We start from the raw sequence: 22503 nt of genomic DNA on the forward strand, positions 1-22503 counted from the left end.
TGAAACATGGGGGCGCTAATGTCCTGGTTTGGGCCTGTTCTGCTGCATCTGCTCATCATTGATGGACCAATGAACTGTGAATTCTACCAGTGAACTCTGAAAGAAAATGTCAGGACATGAGTCCATGAGCTGAATGTGAAGAGAAACTGGGTCATGGAGGAAGACAAGGAGCCCAAGAACACCAGTGGTTCTCCAGAAGAACCAGATGAATGTTTAGGAACAAGTCAAAGTCCTGACCTTCATCCAGTAGAAATGTTGGAGCATCAGCTGATGAGAGGAAACCACCAAATTCCTCCAAGCTGCTGTAGACACTGATCAGCTGTTATCACAAACATTTAGTTAGAGCAGATGAAAACATAAATCTAATATTTCTGTTTGTTGGGTTGTGTTCTCTTTGTCTACTTTTAGGACTTTGTGAAAACCTGCTCATGTTTCGAGTCATTTTTCTGTAGAAATGTAAAACTGTGATGGACGCAAAGTCTTTGAAGCTGCACTGTGTCCTTGTTGTGACACTTGCAGAGAACCCATAACATCTGCAAAGTAATGACTAGTCTATCATATGGACATTGCAGACTAACATCACTGATGTAACCGTCTCAGACTTCATACTGTTTATTCTCCACCGACACATTTTGCAGATGCATGTAAATTCTTTCCATCTAAACCCGAGAATGTAGCTGTCTGCAAAAACATCTACAGTCTTGTCACCATATTTGTCAGAAAGTGGATCAGAACAGGAACAAATTCGCAACAACGTAGGCATCCAACATTCCTCAAATAAGTGTCAGTTTATGGGACGTTGCTTCTTTATGAACGTGATCAAGTTGATATCAAGAGTGGTTTCAAAAACTAGAAATTCATTTAGGAAAATGTCCCCTTTCAGTACCTGCTTTTCTTCGCTTTTGCAGACACCAGTGGAACATTTTTATTATAATGAAACAACAAAGAAAGTTTAACATACATGCACAATGTTCCGTAGTTGACTTTCTGTGTCTTTCTTTAATCAGTCTGTATGAGTCACATCCCATTCCTGGAGAGTTTTAAGGCTGGTTCTGTGCATTAGGCCGATGGACCACTCCATCAGAGCTATTTCAAGGAAAGAGTTGGCCCTCTGCTGCCAGGTCAGAGCCAACTTCCTTTTGGCTGCAGTGAGTCAAGCTCATAAAATCCATCTCTGTCGCAAGGACAAATCTAGAGGCGGGTGGGGGGTTGGGGGGTGGGGGGGGCTCATTAGTCAGCGGGACACTTAAAGTCAGAGACACCCGTCTCCAGGATTTGGCAAAGTCTGGGTATTCCCATTAGAAGGAATCACTATGTAGCTTCCTGCTGGCACGAGGCTCAGAAATAACATCCAATGTCCTAAATAAAAATGCTCCAGCACCTGAGAGGAGGAGGGTTCCTTCAGTAAAACAAACTTCTCCCACCTCCACTGACTTTTCATCATCCTGTGAGGAGCCTCTTTAAGCGTCGTTGTCAGCCTCTGTTTACAAGTTTATAGGCTTTCATCAGCTAATGGAAAACTCCAACTGATTTCCAACAAGGCGCAGTGATTCTGACGTCCACCCAGAGCTGATTTAATTCTAGACTTCTGATCCTGATTAAATCATTTCTCCGCAATCACAGAAAAAAAAACAGAAAAAACACTGTGACACATCTGAATCTGCCTCCCACGTCGGGTGCAGGGAGTAGAATCTGTGGCTGTGAAGGACGGGGTGACACTCTGCTGGGTTTCCTCTGGCAGGAACATGCTGGGAGATGTTTTCGTCAGTGATTTGGGTCAAGGTGAACCGTTGCAGGGCTGGAGACTGGTCGGCAGAATCGTGGCATAGACAGAAGGCCCATGTGACATTAAAGGTCCAGGGGAAATCTCATCTGGAAATGAAACTTTAACCTGAATATAGACAGACCTCTGACAGTTTAATTCTCCCTGATGGAAGAAAAAAAAAAAACTATGTCGTCACTAATATTTTTCTCTCCCTAAAAAATACAAACGCTCCTCCGTTTTCTTTTTCTTTTCCAGTACGTTGTCTTTTCTGAGGCACTCACATCAAGTCCTTCCATGCACTTTAAATATTCATATTTGTTTTTTAGGCTGCTGGTGAATTCTGCATGAGGCAGGAGGAATATTCCTGGTCTGTGTGTGAGAGGAAGGTCTCACACTTATTAACTAAAGGATAAACTGAGCTGTAGCGCCTTGAACCCCCCGATGCATTTACAGAAAATATAAAATACAGAGCCCATCATCCATGAGCTGGAAATGAAAACAAAGGCCACTATGATCGACTGTAGTCTGGATGTAGATAGACAAACCCTCCGCAGCATTGTTTCTGCATAGATTTAAACACTGTAGACGTTAAAAGTGATTATGTCTTGAATAGAAAATGGAGAGTTTTTTTTTCTGTATTTTCAAAGCTCATTTAAGGTGCTGCAGGATTAAACAGTGTAATCTATGTACGTATCTAAGCCAGTGCCAGGCAGTCTGACGGACTCTGTAACAACTCCACCCAAACACTAGTTGGTGCTGTGGCTTTTTTACCAGTCGGGTTACTTTTTGTTCCTACTTCCTGCTTCACTCTCAACCATGGTGACTGGAATTTTTGTGGAAACTTAGCAGAACTTCCTCAGTTCACCTTTCCCCCACGTGTTCCATCTTTATTCCAAAACGATCAATTTGAAAATTGCAGCAACGGAGAAGCAACCGTAAACACTAAAGAGGAAACACGCTAATACCAAGTGAACCAGTCACAGCTCTTGTGCTCAGCTTCTCCACATAGTTCCAGCCCTGTGGAGGTGCACGTCAGGTTACAGCGTTAGAGTCTGCGTTTGCTCTGGGTTGTAGCTACAGCGTCAAATTGACAAACTGCCTCTTAGTTTACTTCTAAACAGCAGAACTTTAACTTCCACGTTAAAGTTCAACGTAGCCTTCTGCTCGGCTGCACCTCGTCTTCGGAACAGTCTCCATCATCCAGCTGAGGGTTGCACAGATGGATCACACATGACTCGTTAAAGAACGTGGTATTTTCAATTACCGTAACTCACAGTAGTTTGTGCTGTTGACAAAATGTCTGTTTTAAGTACAGTCTCCAAAGGACAAAAATGTCAATGATTTATTTCCCTCTTTCAATTTTCTGTCCACTTTGAACATTATGTATAATTTAAATGTGCATATGCCTCGACATTTTTATCTATTTATCTACATCTCTATTATCCATTATCAAAGTAGATTTTCCTGCAGAGTAATTTCAAACAGAAACTAAAAGACTGCTGTAAAAAAGCAGCGTGCAGAGCTCACATTTTAGCTGAAGTGTGTAGAGAGACGGTTGAATCGCTGCTGGCTGAGGCTGCGGTCGAGATGCAGCGATGGAGGAAAGCCAGATGTGGATTTTCATACATGATGCATCAGCTCTCAGCTGGAGGAATGAACCTGCGACCGACTGTACTCTGCTGCATTTTAATGGTTTTCTGTTCTGTGGCGAGGAGGTGCAGACACAAGGCGAAGCAAGAGCAGGAAACGAAGAACTTTAATGAAAACTACAACAAAAGGGCGGGTGGAGTATCCAAGAACATAAAACCAAAAACTCAGGAACACAGGGAAGCACGAGGACCTGAGCTGAAACGACTTTGAAAGGACACTAAGGACGCTAACGAAGGGAGGAAACACACGAGGAGAAACCATATAATCAGAGGGAAACAGGAGGTGAAGCAGGATAAGAAACACAAAAGAAGAAGCATTACAAAATAAAGCACAAGAAAAGGTTCAAAAGAGGTTTCTCTATTAGTCGGCTCTTTCTAGCCACCGTGCCCTTGAGCCAGACCTTCCCTAAAACACTCGTGGAGGAGGAGATGCATGTGGCCGCTGCAGGACATAAGGAGCCTCTCCACCCCCCTATAAATACACCGAGGCCTCCCACGGTGAAGCCCAGATTGAGGCGGCGCGCTCCATTGATCGGTGCGTCCTGCTTCCTGCATGCTCCGCTGTGTTTTGATAAATCAGCCCCCCTCCTCCCTTTTCTCCCCTACTCCCTTCTCTCCCCTCACTTGTTGAACAAGATGACACCTTTGATGAATGGTCAGGCCCTTCTTCTTCTTCTTCTTCTTCTTCTTCCTCCTCCTCTTCTTCATGGCTGCATGCTGGGCTGACCTATTGAAGTGGCCACACGTTGTCAGATCTGGCTGATCAAGGTGTGATTATCAGTGTGTGTGTGTGTGTGTGTGTGCGTGTGTGTGTGCGAGGGAATGCTGGGAGATAACCTTCAGTGTGTCAGCATCGCCGGCCTCCTTCCTCTCTAGACAGATTGCGTTGCTAAGGGAACAGTTGCTAGGATGGCAGTCGCGCCTCTCTCTGTCCTCTTCTCTTTTTTTTTCTTCCTTCCCTCCTTCCCTCGTCCCACGTGTCTCTATTCGGTGTAATCCTTGCACCTAATATCAGCTGAGTGATGCACCTTTACAGCTGGAGGAGCAAACTTGGCTTTTTACTTTTTTTTTTTTTTTTTTACGATGCCGATGATGCTGATCGGTGTCAGTGCACCAGGCTCAGCCCTGATTACTGCAGGAAATGAGAGATGGAACGTACCATTTTCTGCAAGTATGCTCCAGGAATAACTAAAGAGTGGTGTGTGGTGGGGGTGGCGTATTGGGGGTTAACATCTTGGGAGCTGAGGAGAAACTGTCAGATTAGACATCCTGCTGCTGAATCAAACTTTAAGAGGAGCACTTCCTTCTTTCCTTTTGGAGCATTCCAGCTTCAGATGCTGCATCGCCTTTTTTTGGAGGATTCCTCGTGAGCAGCTGCAGCCGTTTAGGTTGGAACGAGCGAGTGGTCACTGCTGCTCCCACTGTTGGTTGAAGAGGGCGAACCCAGAGATACACGGAGGCTTTGAGCAGAGCATCAACTGAAAACTTAGCATCAATGCATTTATTTCCACAAACCAAAGAAAGACACTAAACATTTATATGTATTGGATGACTTCATTTACCCAGAGACACTTCAGACTCAGAGTTTGTTCCTTTCATCCAATAAGAAACTTTTATAACTTTATCGTTATTAGTTCTACAAATGTCGAACTACGCAACGTGTATGTGTAAATCATCCTCAACTCTTCCCCGGTCTGGTCATTTAAAAAGTACAAAACATGTCAGAAAAATGTGTGAAAACTTTACATAATGTTTAATAGGCTTAACTTATGTCTATGAAAGTGTCTTTATAAGTTCATTTTAATGCTTATGGAGTTTTATCCAGCTGAACTGGATTTAGTTAAATCTAGATCAGAATCGCAAAACACTTTATTGGCAAGTATATTTGTCCATACAAGGAATTTGCCCTGATGTTTGTTGCATAAAAACATAAAGGATGATAAACTAAATCTTAAACATATGCACACTAAAATATACTATAGAACAAAAAGGATCGTTTACAGTGGGATGGTGATGGATGTCATAGTTCTCAGTGGAAGTAGAAGTAAAAGACTGGAGTCCTCAGGTTAGTTATTCTTTCCTTCAAAAGTCCCTTGAAGTTATTTTAAAAAATGCAAAACATGACAGAAATCGTGCAAAAGGCTCCAATATTTGATCTGCAAAATAATGTATGTGCAAACTGTTCCTAGGATACACGTCAGTAATAGTAGCTGTAAGTTTCTTTTAACGTCTGTGGAGGTTGATCGTGTTCAGATCTCTACAGAGTCTCAATAAATAGTTGTATCGATGTTAAATAGTGCATCGATTAATCAGTTTGTCTGACACGCACCCCCCACCCATTCTCCCTCCGTTCCCCCCCTCTCCACCCGGGGGGCCGGTGGTGTGGCTGCAGAGCGCGGCGCTGCGAGACGTCTCCATCGTCCACACCGCGACTCCGCCGCTCCCTCCCTCCCTTCCTCTCACTCATTCTCCCTCCCTCCCTACCTCCCTCCCTCCCTCCACCCCCCCTCCAACCCGGCGAGCTTCTGCCTCTCCTTCCCGCCTCATCATGAGCCATTAGCCGCTATATCCCCCCCTCCACCCCCCATCCCCAACAGCCTGATGGCGCTTCTCCTCGACGGCGCATCTCTCCCGCACCGCCGCTCGGAGCTTCTTCTTCTTCCTCCTCCTCTTCATCCTCCGCAGCAGCGGCAGCAGCAGCAGCGGCAGCGGTAACCGCGCTGCCGACCCCGCGGACAGGCGGCAGCTGGGGCGCAGGGGAGGGAACGGCGCGTCTCTATTCGTCGTGGGCTGACTTTTTAAAGAAAAAAAAAATCTTTCGGGTCGTCTGTTTCCTGGAGATGCTGTGGTCGGGCTGTCGGGGCCGCTGTCATACCGTTTGATAGACATAGAGGAGGAGGAGGAGGAGGAGGAGGAGGAGGAGGAGGAGGAGGAGGAGGAGGAGGAGGAGGCAGCAGCAGCAGCGGTGGTGGTGGGGTGGGGTCGGGGTTGCCCTGCCCTGCCCTGGCCGGACTAGCTCTCCAGCATGAACCTCCACTCGGGCAGGGCGTCCGTGGCCATGCTGCGGATGATGGGCTGTGCTAACGGGCGCTCTGCTCGGCATCTCCTCCACAGTGACTGCGTGGTGGACGAGAAGACGGTGGTGCTCCAGAAAAAGGAGAATGAGGGATTTGGCTTCGTCCTGCGGGGGGCAAAAGGTAGGAGCATCTTCTGGCTCTCTTTAATCTCCAGTTTGTGTGTCTTTGTGTCTTTGTGTCAGTCTCTTGTGAAGCACCAGAAGCATCAGTTTACACACTGGACACATCCTGGCCAAATGTCATGATGTATTTTGCTTGTGTTTCTCTCTTAAATCAGTGTTGGGGCTTGTGTGTGACAGAATGCATGGAGCGGCAGTGCACCTCCTCTTTCCTCTCCCTCCCTCCCTCCACCTGAACTCCTACCAGAACATGCAAATAAGTTCTGCAGCATTTAAAAAAGCAACTTTAACGTGACCTCTCTGAGGAGAAGTCAGCAGGTTTCTGCAGACGATCACATTCGTGCGTCTTGCAAAGAAACCCTCCAGATTCTGGAGTCTTGAACCACAGCCGCGTCCGGCCTCCGTCTGCCGTGTACCTGCCCGAGCAGCGCCCACCATTCCTTCACCTCCTCCCACCACATCCTGAGTTGTTGTGATGCCGGCGGCCCATCCAGCCCGGGCGGCTTGATGTTTCGCCGGGGCTGTGCGATTGGCTCTAAAAATAGCCAGTTTGAGCTGCTGCGTCGGTTTCTATGACGATTCTCGCCATGTCATAATCCACGTTGCATTCCACAACTGTGTGGTGCAGCTGGATTGGTCTATGCCATGGTTACTGTGTTACTGAGAGGTAAATTTAGTACATCAGCGCTGCTGCTCTTTAAAAACACAGTGAGAGATAGAGATAGAGAGGGAGAAGAAAAAGGCAGAAACAGAGAGAGGAGGAGAGGATGGAGGGATTTGGCTTGAAAAACAAGAGGAATGTTCTAGTCATTCTGACACACACTGCTACCACCCCGGGGGAACTGACCCAGCCGAGCTTATCCTGCACCGGGGGGTGAACACACAAACATGCGCCGATGCTCGAGCTGTCACATAAGCTCACGTCCTCTTGTGCGCTCGGCGTTTTTCCTCCCCTTTTCTTTTCTTTTTTTTTAAACTCTATCTCTTTCTCCTCCTCTTGACACTACGCCACAGACACCCAAAGACACAGTCATTACGATCACATGAAATCTCCCCACGAAAGCCCCCTCGTACATGCTCGTGTGCACCGGCTCTTTCAGTAGGAGGCTCAGTTATAGGAAGTGTCACTTGTCACCACTGGTTTCTTCCAGATGCAACAATTTTTTTTAACCTCCCCGAGAGGGAGAGGAAGAGGAATAACGGAAAGGGAGGGAGGCTGCAATCATGTGAGCACAGAGACTGATAGTATAGTGCAGGATATTAGAGCTTTAAAACAATTCTCCTGCACTGAAAGGATATTTTTGTTGCTCTCGTGCAGAAATGAATCTTTTCTATGCATGCCAGGGAGACTGGTTTCCTCCATGCACTCATACTTGTGTTCTGTTGAAGCTGTAGGACTGTAAACGTGGCAGAAACTCAACTTCCATCAAAGAAGGAACCAAATGTTGAGTTAATTCAGACGAGATCAGATCAGATATGGAACCATTTAAATCCCTTTAATTAGTGGTGGTGATTGGCAAGGACTTAACGATACGATATGTATCACGGTACTCCAAACTGAGTCAAAAATAATATTAATCCAAATGATCCATTTCCAGTTTATTGCACTTGTGGAGAAAAAGTGGTGGTGGAGGAGCGGAAGTCGTTCATGATTAGCCCAGAACATGACTTTTTCTTTTTCTTTCAAAATCGATATTGTATCGGTAGAGAAAATATCGCGATATATTGCCATATCGATATTTTTTCCCACCCTTACTTTTAATGATTGATCACCAGTTAGAACTTGGATTGAAAAGTTTCTCCTTTTACGTCACTGTCCATGTCCCTGGTTACGTTCCCTGATTAGATGTGGATCACTTTAACATGCACAGACTCTTACGAATGTTGGGAAACAGGATTTGGGAAAGAGCTGGATACCTGCAGCCACACATCTCAATTTACGCTGCTCTGTGTGTAACTGTTGTGATGCTGTTGTGTTGTCCCTTTTTTTGTGGGCGATGATGTCCAGAAAATAAAGGCAATAAAGTCCAACAGCAGCTCCCTGAAGACGTCACTGTTTACCATTGGATATAAAACACGCTGCTTTGCTGTTTGCAAGGGAAACATGTTTTATAGGTGAACACGGGATCAGGCTAAACACACAGAGGCCATCATTCATCATTTATCTCTGTGCGCCTATGGGTCCGTCTACTTTCTGGCGTTTCAAGTCTGGTTTTAGACTCTAAAATAAAATAAGTTGGATGCATGAGATGTTCTCTTTTATGTTTTTTATACTACAGAATAAAAGATGTTTGTGGTTTCAAATACCGAAAGCTGCACGGACCCCCTGTAGTTCAAAGGAAATCTAAACCTGCTTCATCAAAGCTGTCATTCGTAGCAGCTTCTTTCCAGAGTCAGCTTTGATTCTCTCTGAGAGCTGGACGGCTGAGATGCGCATCGAGTCCAGGTGACTCCTGCACAGTCGCTAATGACTCCTGCAGCGTTCCATTTAGAAGTCTGACTTTAATAACATGAATTATTGCTAACCTTGAAGTCACATCGTGGATGCATTAAGACGATAAACAGGCCTGAAGTGAGATATCTGCAGCCTGTGTTAAATGGCTCCACATGACACGGCGCCGGGCTCTGAGTTGCTGGAGGATGTGTCTTTAATGTGAAGTCGTGCTCATTGTCCTTTAAAACTGAATCCACTCTTCTCCCTCTTTGCTGTGCAGCGGATACGCCCATCGAGGAATTTACTCCCACGCCTGCCTTCCCCGCCCTGCAGTACCTGGAGTCGGTGGACGAGGGGGGGGTGGCATGGCAGGCGGGACTCAGGACGGGGGACTTCCTCATCGAGGTGAGAGCTGCTACTTTAACTTTTACCTGCATGTGGATGGAGCGAGGTCAGGCTGACCACGGGAGCTGGAGATGTGGATTCTGGTGTCTGGTTTCCCTCGTTGGATTTTACTTCCTGCTCCTGAGGTTCAGTGGCTGTTTGCTGTGTGTGAATCCACGTGTGTGCACCAATTTGGTCTTTCACGTTCATGTTGGTGAAGCTTGTCTGAATTTGTTTAGACGTGATAACAATCAAGACCTCCCGTTTGTTTAAAACCACTTGGCAGCTTCTTTTACTGTGAAATTGTTGGTTTGCAACGCAATTAGAGCAGCAGCTGACTCCTGCCACTTGTGATTGGGCCAGTGGCTCGTGGATGAGGCCGAGTCTGCAGAGTGTGGATAGAGTCAGAGTGCAGAGAGTCTGGAGGCCTGTCAGCTGTGCCTGGTGCTAACGAGGCTAATGTGGATGGATTGCGGTTTAACATGGCTCCATAAATCATGCATGTCTCTTTACGTCTCTTTGTGTTTTTGTGTGCTCGGATGTGTGTGTAGATTTCTAAAACGGTGACAGTGATGTTCTTTCCGTCTTCTTCCCGAATCTTATGTTGATTGTTAATCTTGTGACGGGCGCAGAGAGCTCTGATATTATTTCATATGTGACTGATTGATTCAATCCCTCATTAAGTTATGTTACAGCAACAGCTAAATCACTTTCCACTCCCTGTAAGGCCTGATATCTATGATAACTACAGGAACTAAAAAGAATCTGTCGGTGTCTAAGCTGATGCTGATGTGAGAGTCTGTTTTGTTTAGTTAATGCAGATGAATTAGATCTGTTTGTAAATTAAAGTGCTGCAACATTGTTTAATTAGAATAAACCATCGTCATGTTTATTAGACTTCATTTCAGCACCAGGAGCTGTCCATCTGAGTAACAGCTACTATTCTGTGACACTGCACTGGGATTTCTTTATGGGTTTCAACCGATGCAGAGAAAAGAAAATGAGACGTTAAAGTGGCTGTTGACTCTTCATCCTTTAAAGTTATTTTGCTGTCAATATAATTTACTACAGATGAAATAGGAGACTCTTAACAGCTCTGAACTAATCTAACTCCACTGTGCTCAGATGACTACTGTTACTCTTCTGTCTGTCACCACATTAAGCCCCGCCCCCAAGCATTCTGATTGGATCTTAGCTGTAGCAGAATCATTTTCCAACCAAGTGGCAAACCTCTGGAAAAAAGACAAAACAAGATTGCTCTGATTCCCTGTAGCCTCTGCTGCACGCTGTTCGCTCAAGACGTCATATTTCTGCGCCTGCAGTCAAACACAACAAACATGGCGACGCCATCATCAGTGTGGGCATCAAACCTCTTAAGTCACCTAAAGTTTAATCATCGCTGCAACGTCGTATGGAAGGAGCATGAAGGGGCTGAATCTGCTGCAGCTAAACCAACGAGGCATTTGAAAATGATGCACTCTATTTTTGCACTGACTTTGGTTTTGTACAATTTAATATTGTTTTGACCAAAGAACTGGATTTTTTTGTATTGACTGCGCTGATAGAGACTTACAGTTTAGGTTTTATAAAATATTGTGATGGTGTTTTGATCACAGCTGTGGTAATGTGAGTTAAATTAGTTTTTTAGGTCAAAGGCAGAACCATCATAGCTTTTGCAGATATAGACTATTAGCCTTGATTTACAGTCATGCTACATTAAAACTCCACTGATGCGACAAAAACCACAGACTGTAGAAAATATGGATGATGCGTCTCCTCGTCTTCCCACTGGTTAAACTGACTTTATTTTCCCGGTGATAAAAGTGAATCTGCTCTACTTCCACTAGTTACACCTCCAACCCTGCCACAGAACGGTTGTCAACGGCAACTGCCAATTGTCATGATCCTGTTTTTATAACGTCAAACAACTAAAACAAAACTTATGATCTTATGAGCGTCTGTTCAAAACAACCACATCATGAAGCCTATGTCACTGTCTGAGCTGTTACTGTATTATTTTATTTTATTATTATTAAATGAATCGATATTCAGACAAACATCATGGATCTAACAGTACTTGTCATGACGTCTGTGCAGCGTGCACCAGTGACATTGTGTTGTGTTGTTAAAGCTAGTTGCAGTGTATTTGATCTGCTGGTGTTGTGTTGCTGTTGTGTATTTTACGTCTGAAATGTTGTGGAATGAAGCATCAGAGTAAATGTCGCACTTTGACTACTATTAAAGGAAGTTAGTAACAGATTAGAAATCCTCTCGTGTTAAACCAGGGACGGAGGAAGAGCTCATTGTCTATTTTGAGCTCGTTTCCGTTCCTCATGACTCTGTAACGACTGTGTGTCTGTAAGCAGCGCTGGGGATTGGTTTATTTTGTGTTTCTGCTAAATGGAGCATCAAATGAGGAGAACAGAGCGGATCTATGTGTGCAGCTCCTTCTCAGCGTGATCGCAGCTCACTCCTTTTCATATCTCTTGTTTGTTTTATCTCAGATTCCTGTTGACACGTTTAATCATCCCATCAGCTTCGGTCTGAAGTGAGAACCACTGAAAGAACGTGTTTAGAAAATGCATCAAAGAGGCTGAACATGTTGGACTCGTCCACAGCTGCACAGCCTTTGGCTGCTTATTCGTCCATGGCTCCTATTCTTTAATGAGCAGATGATGACTGACTGTTAAACATAACCAGTTTGTTTTTTTATTCTTATGCTGCTGCTTCAACCAAAGCACTGAAGAGAGACACTGACCTCAGAGAGGGTTCGGTCAGTTCTGTTCAGTCCTCAGATTCACACCTTGCCATTAAAATCTCCACACGCGTCCCCAGCCAGAGCTGCAGATCTGATCTCAGTTTGTTTGTGTGTCAGTCAGCTGCAGCGCCACCATGTGGTCAGTAGAATATTGTATCAGCTGCTGTCTCTGATGATATCTCTACCTACCACTGGACCAGAACCAGGGACACATGGTTGGAGACTTGGAGACATGATTTTGGAACCAGATGAGACTCTCACATGTTAAGTTTTAATTTATTTAGAGACAAAGACTCAGATTAAACCTGAACCCTGAAAGCTTCTTCCATCTTCAGAGGAACCAGGTCACTGCTGAGAAGAAGAAACATCTCTGATGATAAATCATACACGTGTCTCTACTTCTGTCCCCATCCACCACCTGAGACCTGATCTCAGTTTCTTGCTGTGTTTGTGAATGTACACAGACTCTACACAGCAGTTTGTTGTGTGTTCATCACAACTCTGAGGGAGATGATGCATATTTTGAAACCAGTTGTAAAGTCTCTCATACATGAAGTTTTTATCTCTTCTTTAGTTTGGTTCTCAGCTCATTACTAGACTGAAACTTCAATGATCCACGAAGGAAAATAGTTGGTCACAGTAGCTGAGTTACACATAAAAGGCATGAGTAAAAATAAAGATAAAATAAGATTGGATTAAAATAAAATAAAAAATAAATAAAATAAATATTATCTAGTAAAATAAAATAGAAAAGAGTGCAATCAAAATATGTACAGAATTGGCATTATGAACAAATTTATAAAAGTAGCTGATAAAATGAACAGACGTCACTTATCCAGGTTCATTTCTACCAGTGAATGAATGAGTTCATCTCCTCCTCTGCTCAGTATCTGGTCTTAAATGGGACCAGGACTCATTGTGGGTCCACATTAACCAAAGGAATGAGGTCACACGGGTCCCAGACCACCTCCACATGTGGCCTGAGGTGTCCCGGGTTGGATGAGTGTTAATATGAGGTCTACACGAGGCCCCAGAATCTTCTCCAGTCCCTAAACTCATAAGCACTTGTCCTCCTCTAAGGATTCTTCCCAGTTCTTTATCGTTCCGTCGTTGCTGTCCTCCTCACTCTTTAGTCCGTCCCTCTTAAACTCGCAGCAGGGCGACTGACACACATTTGCCAAATAGCGCATCCCGTCTCGGTTCAGCCTCATCTTGAAGCCAATTACTTCCAGCCCACTGTACACGCCGTCTCACCTGTCACCGGACTCATAATGGATTGTTCCTTCATCGTTCCGTTCGGGGTCTTTTGTGCCGAGGTAATGTGGCAGGACGCCGGGCGCTTATTTTCTTTTAGCCCGTCAGTCAATTCAACACAAGACAAATGATGTTATTCAAGAAGGATGAGAGTTGAGGATGAGTTTATATAAATAACAGCACAAATGTGTAGCTAACCCGTCTCCTTTATGAAGACATGAGTGAGAGTAGCTACACTGAAGATCTTATCGCGGATCTGGAGCCGTTTCACATTGACTGGTTGTGTGAGTCGGTTATTTCACAGAAAATTATTCATTCAAAAACTGTGAGCTACGTTCCTGACAGTCCTGGAGGGCTCATTTATGGATTTTATTTTTATTTAGTTTCTCCGCTGCTTGTTGTGAGAGTTTCATCCTCTCATTCGCTGGTATTAGAAAAACAGAGAGGATGAAATGGACTGAGTGTAAATCACACAAACACTTAAAACGTGTTCATAAATCCTGGGATATTTAACACATATTCACTTTATTAAACAGTAGAAAATAAAAGTAAGTAAAAGACGCTGGTTGACGGAGCTGTTTATCCGTCCCACTGTTGTCATGGCAGAGCGGTGATGCGGTTGCCATGGTAGCCAGTCAGTGCTACTGTGTAATCCCTCTACAGTAGAACGGTGGACTTCCTGGCCTGATTCAGGTCCTTGTCATGCTCACGTCTCCTGTTTATGTCATTTAATCATTTATACGCTTTAGCTTCGGCACTTTACTTCTTAATCAGTTTCATATTTAATGATGACGATGTAGCACGTGAGAGGAGCCTGCTCTAGAGTCCTTGAATGTGCTTCCTGAAAGGACTGTGTCTCTAAATGATTGTTTTTTTCTGCATGTGCATTTATAGTTTCCACTCTCAACCATCCTCCTGCACATGTCATAACTTTAAAGGCCTGTTTCTGGTCTCCTTCAAACACACGTTATTGTAATTATTTCTAAGTGGACCACTGGTAATTGACTTTAAGTGCGTTGGTCGTTTAAATTGATCTGTTTCTGTGCCTGGATGAGTTCACGTAGCGTTCATGACCAGTCAAACGTTTTAGAACAGCAGTTTCCTCTGGTATAGTCGGTCTACAGACACATAATGAGTCGAGGTTCCACCAGAACTACCTCAGGATAAAAAACAGTCTCTAGACTTTAACCCCATGGTTCTGGTTTGTGATGAACTGGACAGAAGAGAGAAAGAAAAGCTTCTGACAAGAGACAAACATTTCTGGGAAGAACTCTCTGGAAAATATTATTCATTTCAGAGTAAAATGAGACATTAAACTGAAAACATTTCAATAATAAAATAAATAGCTTCTGACTGGTAGCGTACTGTATGTGCCGTGAGCTTCTACTGTACGCTGGTAGAAGCGAACTCCTCTACTTGGCTCTGCCGAGCATCAATCTTTCATCGGCTCTTCCAGCGCGATGCGATGATGCTCACATGCAACACTCGTACCGAGGCTCAGATCATTTGCCTAAATGTGTCTAAGTGGGTGCTCCCCATCAATACGCTCCAGCAGTCTGAGCTTCATATTGACACGGCTCGTTGTGTTTAAGTAAGTGAGACGAGTCGATGAGGGAAGACTCTGGATGACGATGGTGGTGGGGGGGGTCTTGGAGCTGGAAGGTCAGAGCTCAGCCCTGTGGCCTCAGCAGGAGGTGGTGATGATTAACTCTGCGCTCATCGTTCTTTAACCTTCCCCGTGCATGCTGCCCAGTACGGCTGCTGGTCCAGATTTCATTCAGTATCTCAGTTCATTTCAACTTTAACTTAAAGTAACTTGACTCAGAGAATTCAGCATTTAATCTGTCGTGTTTTGCAACAACTGAGCGAATACTTGCATGAAAACCGCGTCCACCTGCATCTAAAAGGTGTGGAGACAGTAGCTGATTAGAGACAGAAACTATGTGCCTGATGAAAAAAACAAATCTGCGTCCTCTAATTTTTTTCTCGTGGGTGGCCCTGGTACTCTTCTGTCCCGTCATGATCTGATGAAGGAAGCAGCGTGTGTTTAAAATTTCTAGATCGGTTTAATAGTTTTGTCTCTGTTGGTTTGTTGAAGTTCATGTTGCATTTATTTATTCTTTGTTGATCTTCAAAGCTGTCAAAACGTGTTTGATTTAAATCAGATTAAATCAGATAAAGACAAATGACAGAATCCTTTAACTTGTAGCTGTATTCATATTATTTCAGCCTCCGAGCTAAATCACTGAGGATGAAGTATTTTATTCATGTTTCCCTCCCCCACAGTCCAGGCGTACGAGCTGCATCCAGTATTTACATGTTCTTATTTATCCTCATCATCTGCTCCACTCGGTCTTTTCTCTCGTCTCTTTCCTTTTTCCGCTCCCTGTGAGAACGTGTCCCTTCGTTTTGAATTAACTACGTTAAAGAGTCATGAACACGACGTAAAACAGGATGAAGTTGCAGAGACGAGCTGTGTCTCTGACTAAAGTCAGATTAAATGAAGTTCTCTAAATGTTTTAGAAGTTGTGCGGCTGCGTTCTTCTTCATGGTGGCTGGTTGTTAGATATAAAGTCCAAGAGCTGAGGACAGAAAACAAGAGCCAGCGCAGCCAGTGAAAACCCAGAAGGTTGTGACAAGTTGTTGTTGCTTCCTCTTCACCTCCAGGGCCAGAGAAACATCTCCCAGAGATCCAGCTCCTCTCTCCTGGTTCGTTGCCTGGGCAAGACTTTGATTTGAGAAAAAAAAAGGAGGGTGAAGGTGGAGAGTGTAAAGGAATAATTATATCATCTCATATCTCATAACTGAGATTAAAAATGCAAATGTGTGATGATTGTAACTGTTGATGCCTCGGACCATCTCTGGTGACTCTCATGACTCAGCTCTAATAACAGGAGCTGCCGGGTTGGACTGAAATCATTTCTGAATCCACTCGTAATCCAGGCGTAACATTATGACCACCTTCCTAAGAGTGTTTCTTTTGTGGTGACTCATCGGAGGATGGACATGGGCCTTCTCAGCATCTTCAGTGTTGTTACTCCACATGGATGAAGGTTTCCCAGCAGAACACTGAACTGTCACAAGACGGTTTAGATGTTATTGACTTCTGCTGTTAGTGGTCATAATGTTGTGGCTGATCCACCTGCTCCTGGAGAGACGAACCATTCATTAGCTGTTTGTAAAAAATACAAGTGTGAGCAGATTTGATTCCAGCGTTAAATGTTTATTAATGCAGAGTAACATATTTCATGAGGTGACATTTCTTTGCGCTTGCAGCTACGTCGCTGTGTGTTCTGAGTCATCCATTAAGTGTTTTTATGCAGATTAAGAAATGCTAATTATCAGGACTTGAAGGACTCTTACTCTCAAACATCCTCTGAGCTCCGGAGGTTTGAAATAATGACGAGACTTAAACCGGCAAGAAGCAAGACAATCAGAACGAAGCTCCTTTAAATAGAGACTGGTTTTTATTGTGAGATGCATTTATGCATTAAATACACAACGGCTGTGTGTGTGTGTGTGTGTGTGTGTGTGTGTGTGTGTGTGTGTGTGTGTGTGTGTGTGTAGAGGAGGTAGATGGAGTAAGGCACTTACTCTCTTATATAACACACAGCTTTGGCCAAGAGGAGGATGTGTGACCTGTGTTTCATGCAAATGCATCTGCCTCCCTGTGCCCCAGGTGTGTGAGTATGTGTGTGTTTTAATGTGTGTGTGTGTGTTAAAGTGTGTGTATATGTGAGTGTGTGTCAGATCTCTTCCTCTCTGCATCTCTCTGAGGACTGCAGCTCAGCACACTGCTGTCAGTTGTGCAGTGAACTGGTACAGTCAGTCCTCACCACTTCACCACTTCTTTCTCCAAATGCTTTTAAAGAGGAATAAAAATCCCGGGACCTGACTCTGATTCTCTCAGGTTAAAACCCGAGTCGTTGATGTTATTTGAGCTCTGTTCAGTTTTACAGTGTTGTCATTTATGTCATTGGACAAGTAAAATTCTAAAACTACAAGTTTTCTGTTTGAGGAGTCAGACTGTCCCCTGGTCTGGTTTCACTACTGGTTTCATTCGTTTCATGTTTAGAAGCATTGGTTCAGCTTCTGGTTTAAAGACATAAACGTGACGTGAACTGGACCGACAGTATGTGATGAATTCATGCCACAAAGTTTAGTAAAGGAGCAAAGACACTCTAACTGCAGACCTGGACGAAGACACTGGGGCGTCTGCTTTAATAGACTGGGATCTTCTCAACCTTCTCCCTCTAGTTTCTCATCTTTCATCCGTCTTTGTCTCCAGCTACGGAAGCCCAAAGCGGTCATGCCGTCACATATTATTTCCTCAGTTTAATTCTGTTATCTTGGGAAAAGATCTGGATATATTTAATTCCAGTGAGTTCCGTCATACGTGACCTGTCATCCTGACTGATGGTTGTTTTGTGCTTTAATGTTTGATAGATTATGACTAAGTTTATGGAGATATCAAGAAAACAGAGGAAATGAACTTGTTATAACAGAGGAATAAATATGTATGAATGTATGGCCACTTAGAGCTTCCTTATCCACCTGTTCTCTGTCGTCAGATGTTTTAAACCCGGTCGTCTTTCGGTCTTGACTCAGAGCGGAGCAACTGTCACGTTCAACAGGACGATGTGTGAAGTCTCCTGTATCGATGTCGGATCCATGTGAAGAGGGAACAAAGACTCAGGTTCACTGTTTGGATCTGGATTTGTCTCTGTGCGCCCCCAGTGGCTGCACGATGGCACTGCTTGTGTCTTTGGTTCATGGTCCAGTTCGTCTCTGTCTTTTTTTTTTGCCTCCAGTCGGGTCATAACTTTTCCTCCAATGCAGACAGAACTTTACTCCCAATTAAAAATCTGAACTCATCCAGTCTCGGTTTAAGGCTACGCGTTGCTCCCGGTACAAGCGCAGTCGCCCTTGACCCAGTTCTGCTCGCCTGGCTGCCAGCGACACCGACCAGAGGGTTGTTGGGTTGTTTTGTTGTGCTGCTTTGCTCTCTGTAGATTCCGTTTTTTACATGAATATATTAATAATAAACTGAGTTTAATGTCTCCTCCATGTGCACATGTTCATCAGTTGTAGCTGCTACTGTACTTGGAGCAGGCAGGTTGTCATCAGCGCCAGTAGAAAATGTTCCAGCCCTGTTTTGGAGGAAAGACTTTAAAGGAGGGATGGAGGCGGATGCACGAGGACGTGTAGATGCAGCTGTTAGAGGTGGAAGGTTTTGGCTGCAGGTCTTAAACCACTGAAGCAGAGTTGACCCTCTTGTTTTTCTTCTCTGAACCTCAGTTATAGCCTCATGTTTGTCGTGCCCCCACCCCCCCCCCCACACACACACACACACACCCTCCCTAGTTCCCCTCTGCTATTTACACACTATCCGCTTCAACGCTAATCAATGAACACCACTAATCCCTCACACACACATTAGTGTGTGCACAAACCGCCCGAGTCAACACACTTAAAATCACACGAGCCTTAAAATAGAGACGAAGCGTCGTTCCCCATAAATAATTCATTCCTGGTACGACTCACGGAGCGAAGCGGAGCAGCGGCCCTCCACCCAAATATGGCAGGACACTTTTTTAAGATGGCTGCACCGAGAGGAGGAGGGAAGAGGGAGGGGGGGCGCAGTTCATTGACAAAAACGCTCACTATTAAATTAACTCCCCCCGTTTGAGGATGAGTGGTACGATCCACCCCAAGACGCTCCCCTCGCCTCCCCTCGCCTCCCCTCCCCTCCCCTCCAAACCCAAACCGCTGATAACGTTCTCAGCACCGCTGCCACCTCCAGCCGTATCACACGGCAACTGTCGCTTAGCAACCGGCAGAAGAATGTTGGGCCTTGCTGTGTACATGGTGATAATGCAGCTTTTAAGAGTAAAGCTCTGCAGAGACTCGGGAGACGGAGAGTCTGGAGCGGAGTTTGATGCTGAGGGGAGGACATCCGGCCCCCTGATGGAGACGGGGGAGGAGGGGACAGGGTGGGGGGTCTGAACCTGGCATCCGGGTTTGGTTTGGATCTACTGTTCGTACAGAGCTGCAGCTACGGCTCAGTTCATTTCCTGAATCAGGCGGCTGTGATTTAACTTAGGGTGCGTCGAGCTGACCAGGTTTAGCAGAGTTCTTGGGTCGATTCCAGTTCACAAGGTCCCGGTTTGATTCGATTCGATTCGATATCATTTCATTTAGAAATAACTTTTCAGATTTTCACCAAACTGCTGCTGAGAGATCTCCTCAGTCTCTTCTCTCTAGTTTCTCATTTCAAAAATGCATTTCTCATTCAGTTTCTCTCTTTACTGTGTGAAATGAGTTCTTCTCCTTCTTGTTCTTCTTTTTTTTTTTTTAGTAAGTTTTACAGACAGACCTGCCCCACCTAACACTGTCTTGATTGAATTTCTAAGAAGATACTGATATAGTGGCATGAACCAGGTGAAGGAGCGGGCGTCACTGATGGGGAAGTGATAAAAACCTTATTGAATAAAAACTAAAACCAAAGCTGCAGTGGGCCAGAGGTCCAGTTAGAGAAAGGTTCTTGAAGCAAACGTCATAATGTCTAATAATCAGAACCTGACTGTCAAATCAAATGAATTCAGGTCCATTCAAAAACTTTTTCATGTCCATTGTCACGTAACATAAACCTCAACATACAAGTACGACTGCAGATATATATAACGTTCCCTCATTAACTAAATAAAAGCAAGGCTGCATTTCAAAATAAGAGAAAATAAATAAAATGTCAAATAAAGTTTTTCATTTAAAAAAATTTAAAGATAAAAGCTTGAATTTCCCTTTTACTGTTTCACATCCTGACTCAACAGATAATAAATCCCAACACATCTCACAAATGAACACTTTCTTCCCCTCTTATAACCCACTCCCTCACATTTTTTTGCTCATTTGGAGAATTTAGCTGTAGCTTCAAGCGCCGTTTGTTCTTCTCATTTCATGTGTAACTTGCCTTTAAATCTCACATCCATCTACGATGTGTGTAGTCACAGTGTTACCACCTGCACCTGAACCTGGTAGCGGCGCAAGAAAAGTCTTGTGTCAAAAAAAGATGCTGTGTCTGTAGTTTATTTTTTTTTTTTGTTTTAGTGGGACCAGACATCTCCGATATCTGGGGACAGTCCACGTTTAGGATGACCCATCCCCCCGGTAAAGCTGTCCCCAATTTTAGCGTTTTTTGAATGAGAAAAAAATGTTGCGCACAGGCTACAATTATTACGGTAGCCGGTCGCGCTGCTGTTGACATCACAGACAGTTTAAATATGTTTAAATATGAATAAATATATAAAAATAAATTAAACTTTAATTCTTTCTTCATTTCTTCATTTCATCTTGAGAACATTTAACTTCCCCAGATTTCCACATCTGCAGTCAATGCTAACACGGGGCCATGCTAACCTGTTCTACTACTATTTACTCATCATCACAGTAAAATAGTCCATCCTTAGTCAATCTGCTGCATTAATCCCTCTCTCAACCACTAGAGATTATGCATAAAAAAAAATACAGTGATAGACATTTTTGTTCATACTGCCTGGCCCTAACTCGTATGCATTGGTTCTGTACGTTTCCTCATCCGCTGAACCACAACCGTAAAGGCTGAAAACAGAAGTGTCCCGTCAGGTTTTAAATCATGACCTTAGTTTGTGGCTGTAGGTCTGAACTCCTCAGGCGTCCTGGTCCTGACCTCGTCTGAGTGTTTCCAGGACAAACGCCCGTGAGGATGAGCTGAAGGAATCCAGGGTTGCCTGCAGCGTATGCGTGTTTTCATGCCCTTACATGTGTTCTCATCGTCAGTTCGATATTCAGCTACATGATTCATCAGCCAAGACTCTGAGTCATCACAATAAACCTCCTCTCTGCACCTTCTCTCCTCGTCCTCTTTCACATTTTTATTCTGTTTTGCAGCCTCTCTCTCTCCATCTATCTGTTTATTTCTGTATTTAATGAACCTGCTTTCATGTACTACAGGGGTGGGATGCAGATGCTGATAAATCCAGCTGCTTCTCGTGTGTGGGTGAAGGTATCCAGGAATATTCAGGTCCATGAACGTAGCTCTGGGAGTGTGAGGCTGCTTCATGTTTCGTCCTGTTACAGTAAAACGTCCGTTATTTGTTCGCAGGAATGGACGTCGATAGGATTTTATTGATGCCGATGCCATTATCGATTCTGCTCATCGATCCCATTCTTTACCCTCATCAACTCCTCCTGTGAGTTTTTGGTTCAGGCATTCGTGGTTTTGTATAAACAACTGAAATTTTATTGAGTTTCTAAACAAGAGATAAGAGCTTGTGTAAGTAAACTGGAAACCAAACCAGGAGGAAGAGCCGCTGTTTGATTTTTCTCCTTGACGCTGTCTCCAGGAAACTTTTCTTTTAAACGTTGCAGCGTTCAGTGTTTGTTTGACCTGAGGTCTTCTTAGAAGAACCTATAGAGGGTATGAACGTGACGTCACTGGAAGCTGACGTCTCCATGGTTACGGCCACTGAGTGGAAAAAATTGAGTTGAACATGGAGATTAGCAGCAGTCAGAGATATATTTTGTGTTTTTACAGATATCTGCCAAAGAAAAGACAAGTAAATGAATCCAGACACAGAAACCTGGTGAAGTGGTTCATTTAGTGTCAGCTAATATTAATTTATGCTGTATTTTTTGTCGTCCTTTTAACACTACAGTATTGTATGGCTAACGTTACTTCTCAGTAAAGCTCTTAGCATTAGCATCTTTTGTTTAGCAACATTTATCATAACTGAAATGACATAAAACTAAATGAAACTAACTGGAACTGAGGCTAATCCACTTTTCCAAATAAGAGGGTCCTCATTGAAATCAGGTCCATATAAATATCAGGAGAAATGATTTCTGGCCTCATGTCAGTGTCGGTGCACCATTTGTTATTTGGTAGTCGTCTTAATTTGATGTGATAATCCACATTTTTCGGTCTCGCTGTATTTACTGATACGTTTCACCATGTTTCTACCACTCAGGGGGGCAGTGACATCACTGTATATTTTAGTTTATTGCAGACCTAAGGTGACCTACGAT

At 44.1% G+C, this 22503-nt stretch overlaps 1 protein-coding gene across 1 annotated transcript in view; it reads left to right on the forward strand.

The window, feature by feature from the left end:
* The window catches only part of LOC125005248 (SH3 and multiple ankyrin repeat domains protein 2-like), a 191870-nt gene that overhangs the window by 136960 nt on the left and 32407 nt on the right, over window positions 1-22503 (forward strand). The window contains exons 16-17 of the mRNA XM_047580440.1: window positions 6529-6611; window positions 9325-9449. Coding sequence (XP_047436396.1) covers window positions 6529-6611; window positions 9325-9449 — 208 coding nt within the window. The remainder of the gene's footprint in view (window positions 1-6528; window positions 6612-9324; window positions 9450-22503) is intronic.

Source organism: Mugil cephalus, chromosome 3, assembly GCF_022458985.1.
Source record: "Mugil cephalus isolate CIBA_MC_2020 chromosome 3, CIBA_Mcephalus_1.1, whole genome shotgun sequence".
NCBI lineage: Eukaryota > Metazoa > Chordata > Actinopteri > Mugiliformes > Mugilidae > Mugil > Mugil cephalus.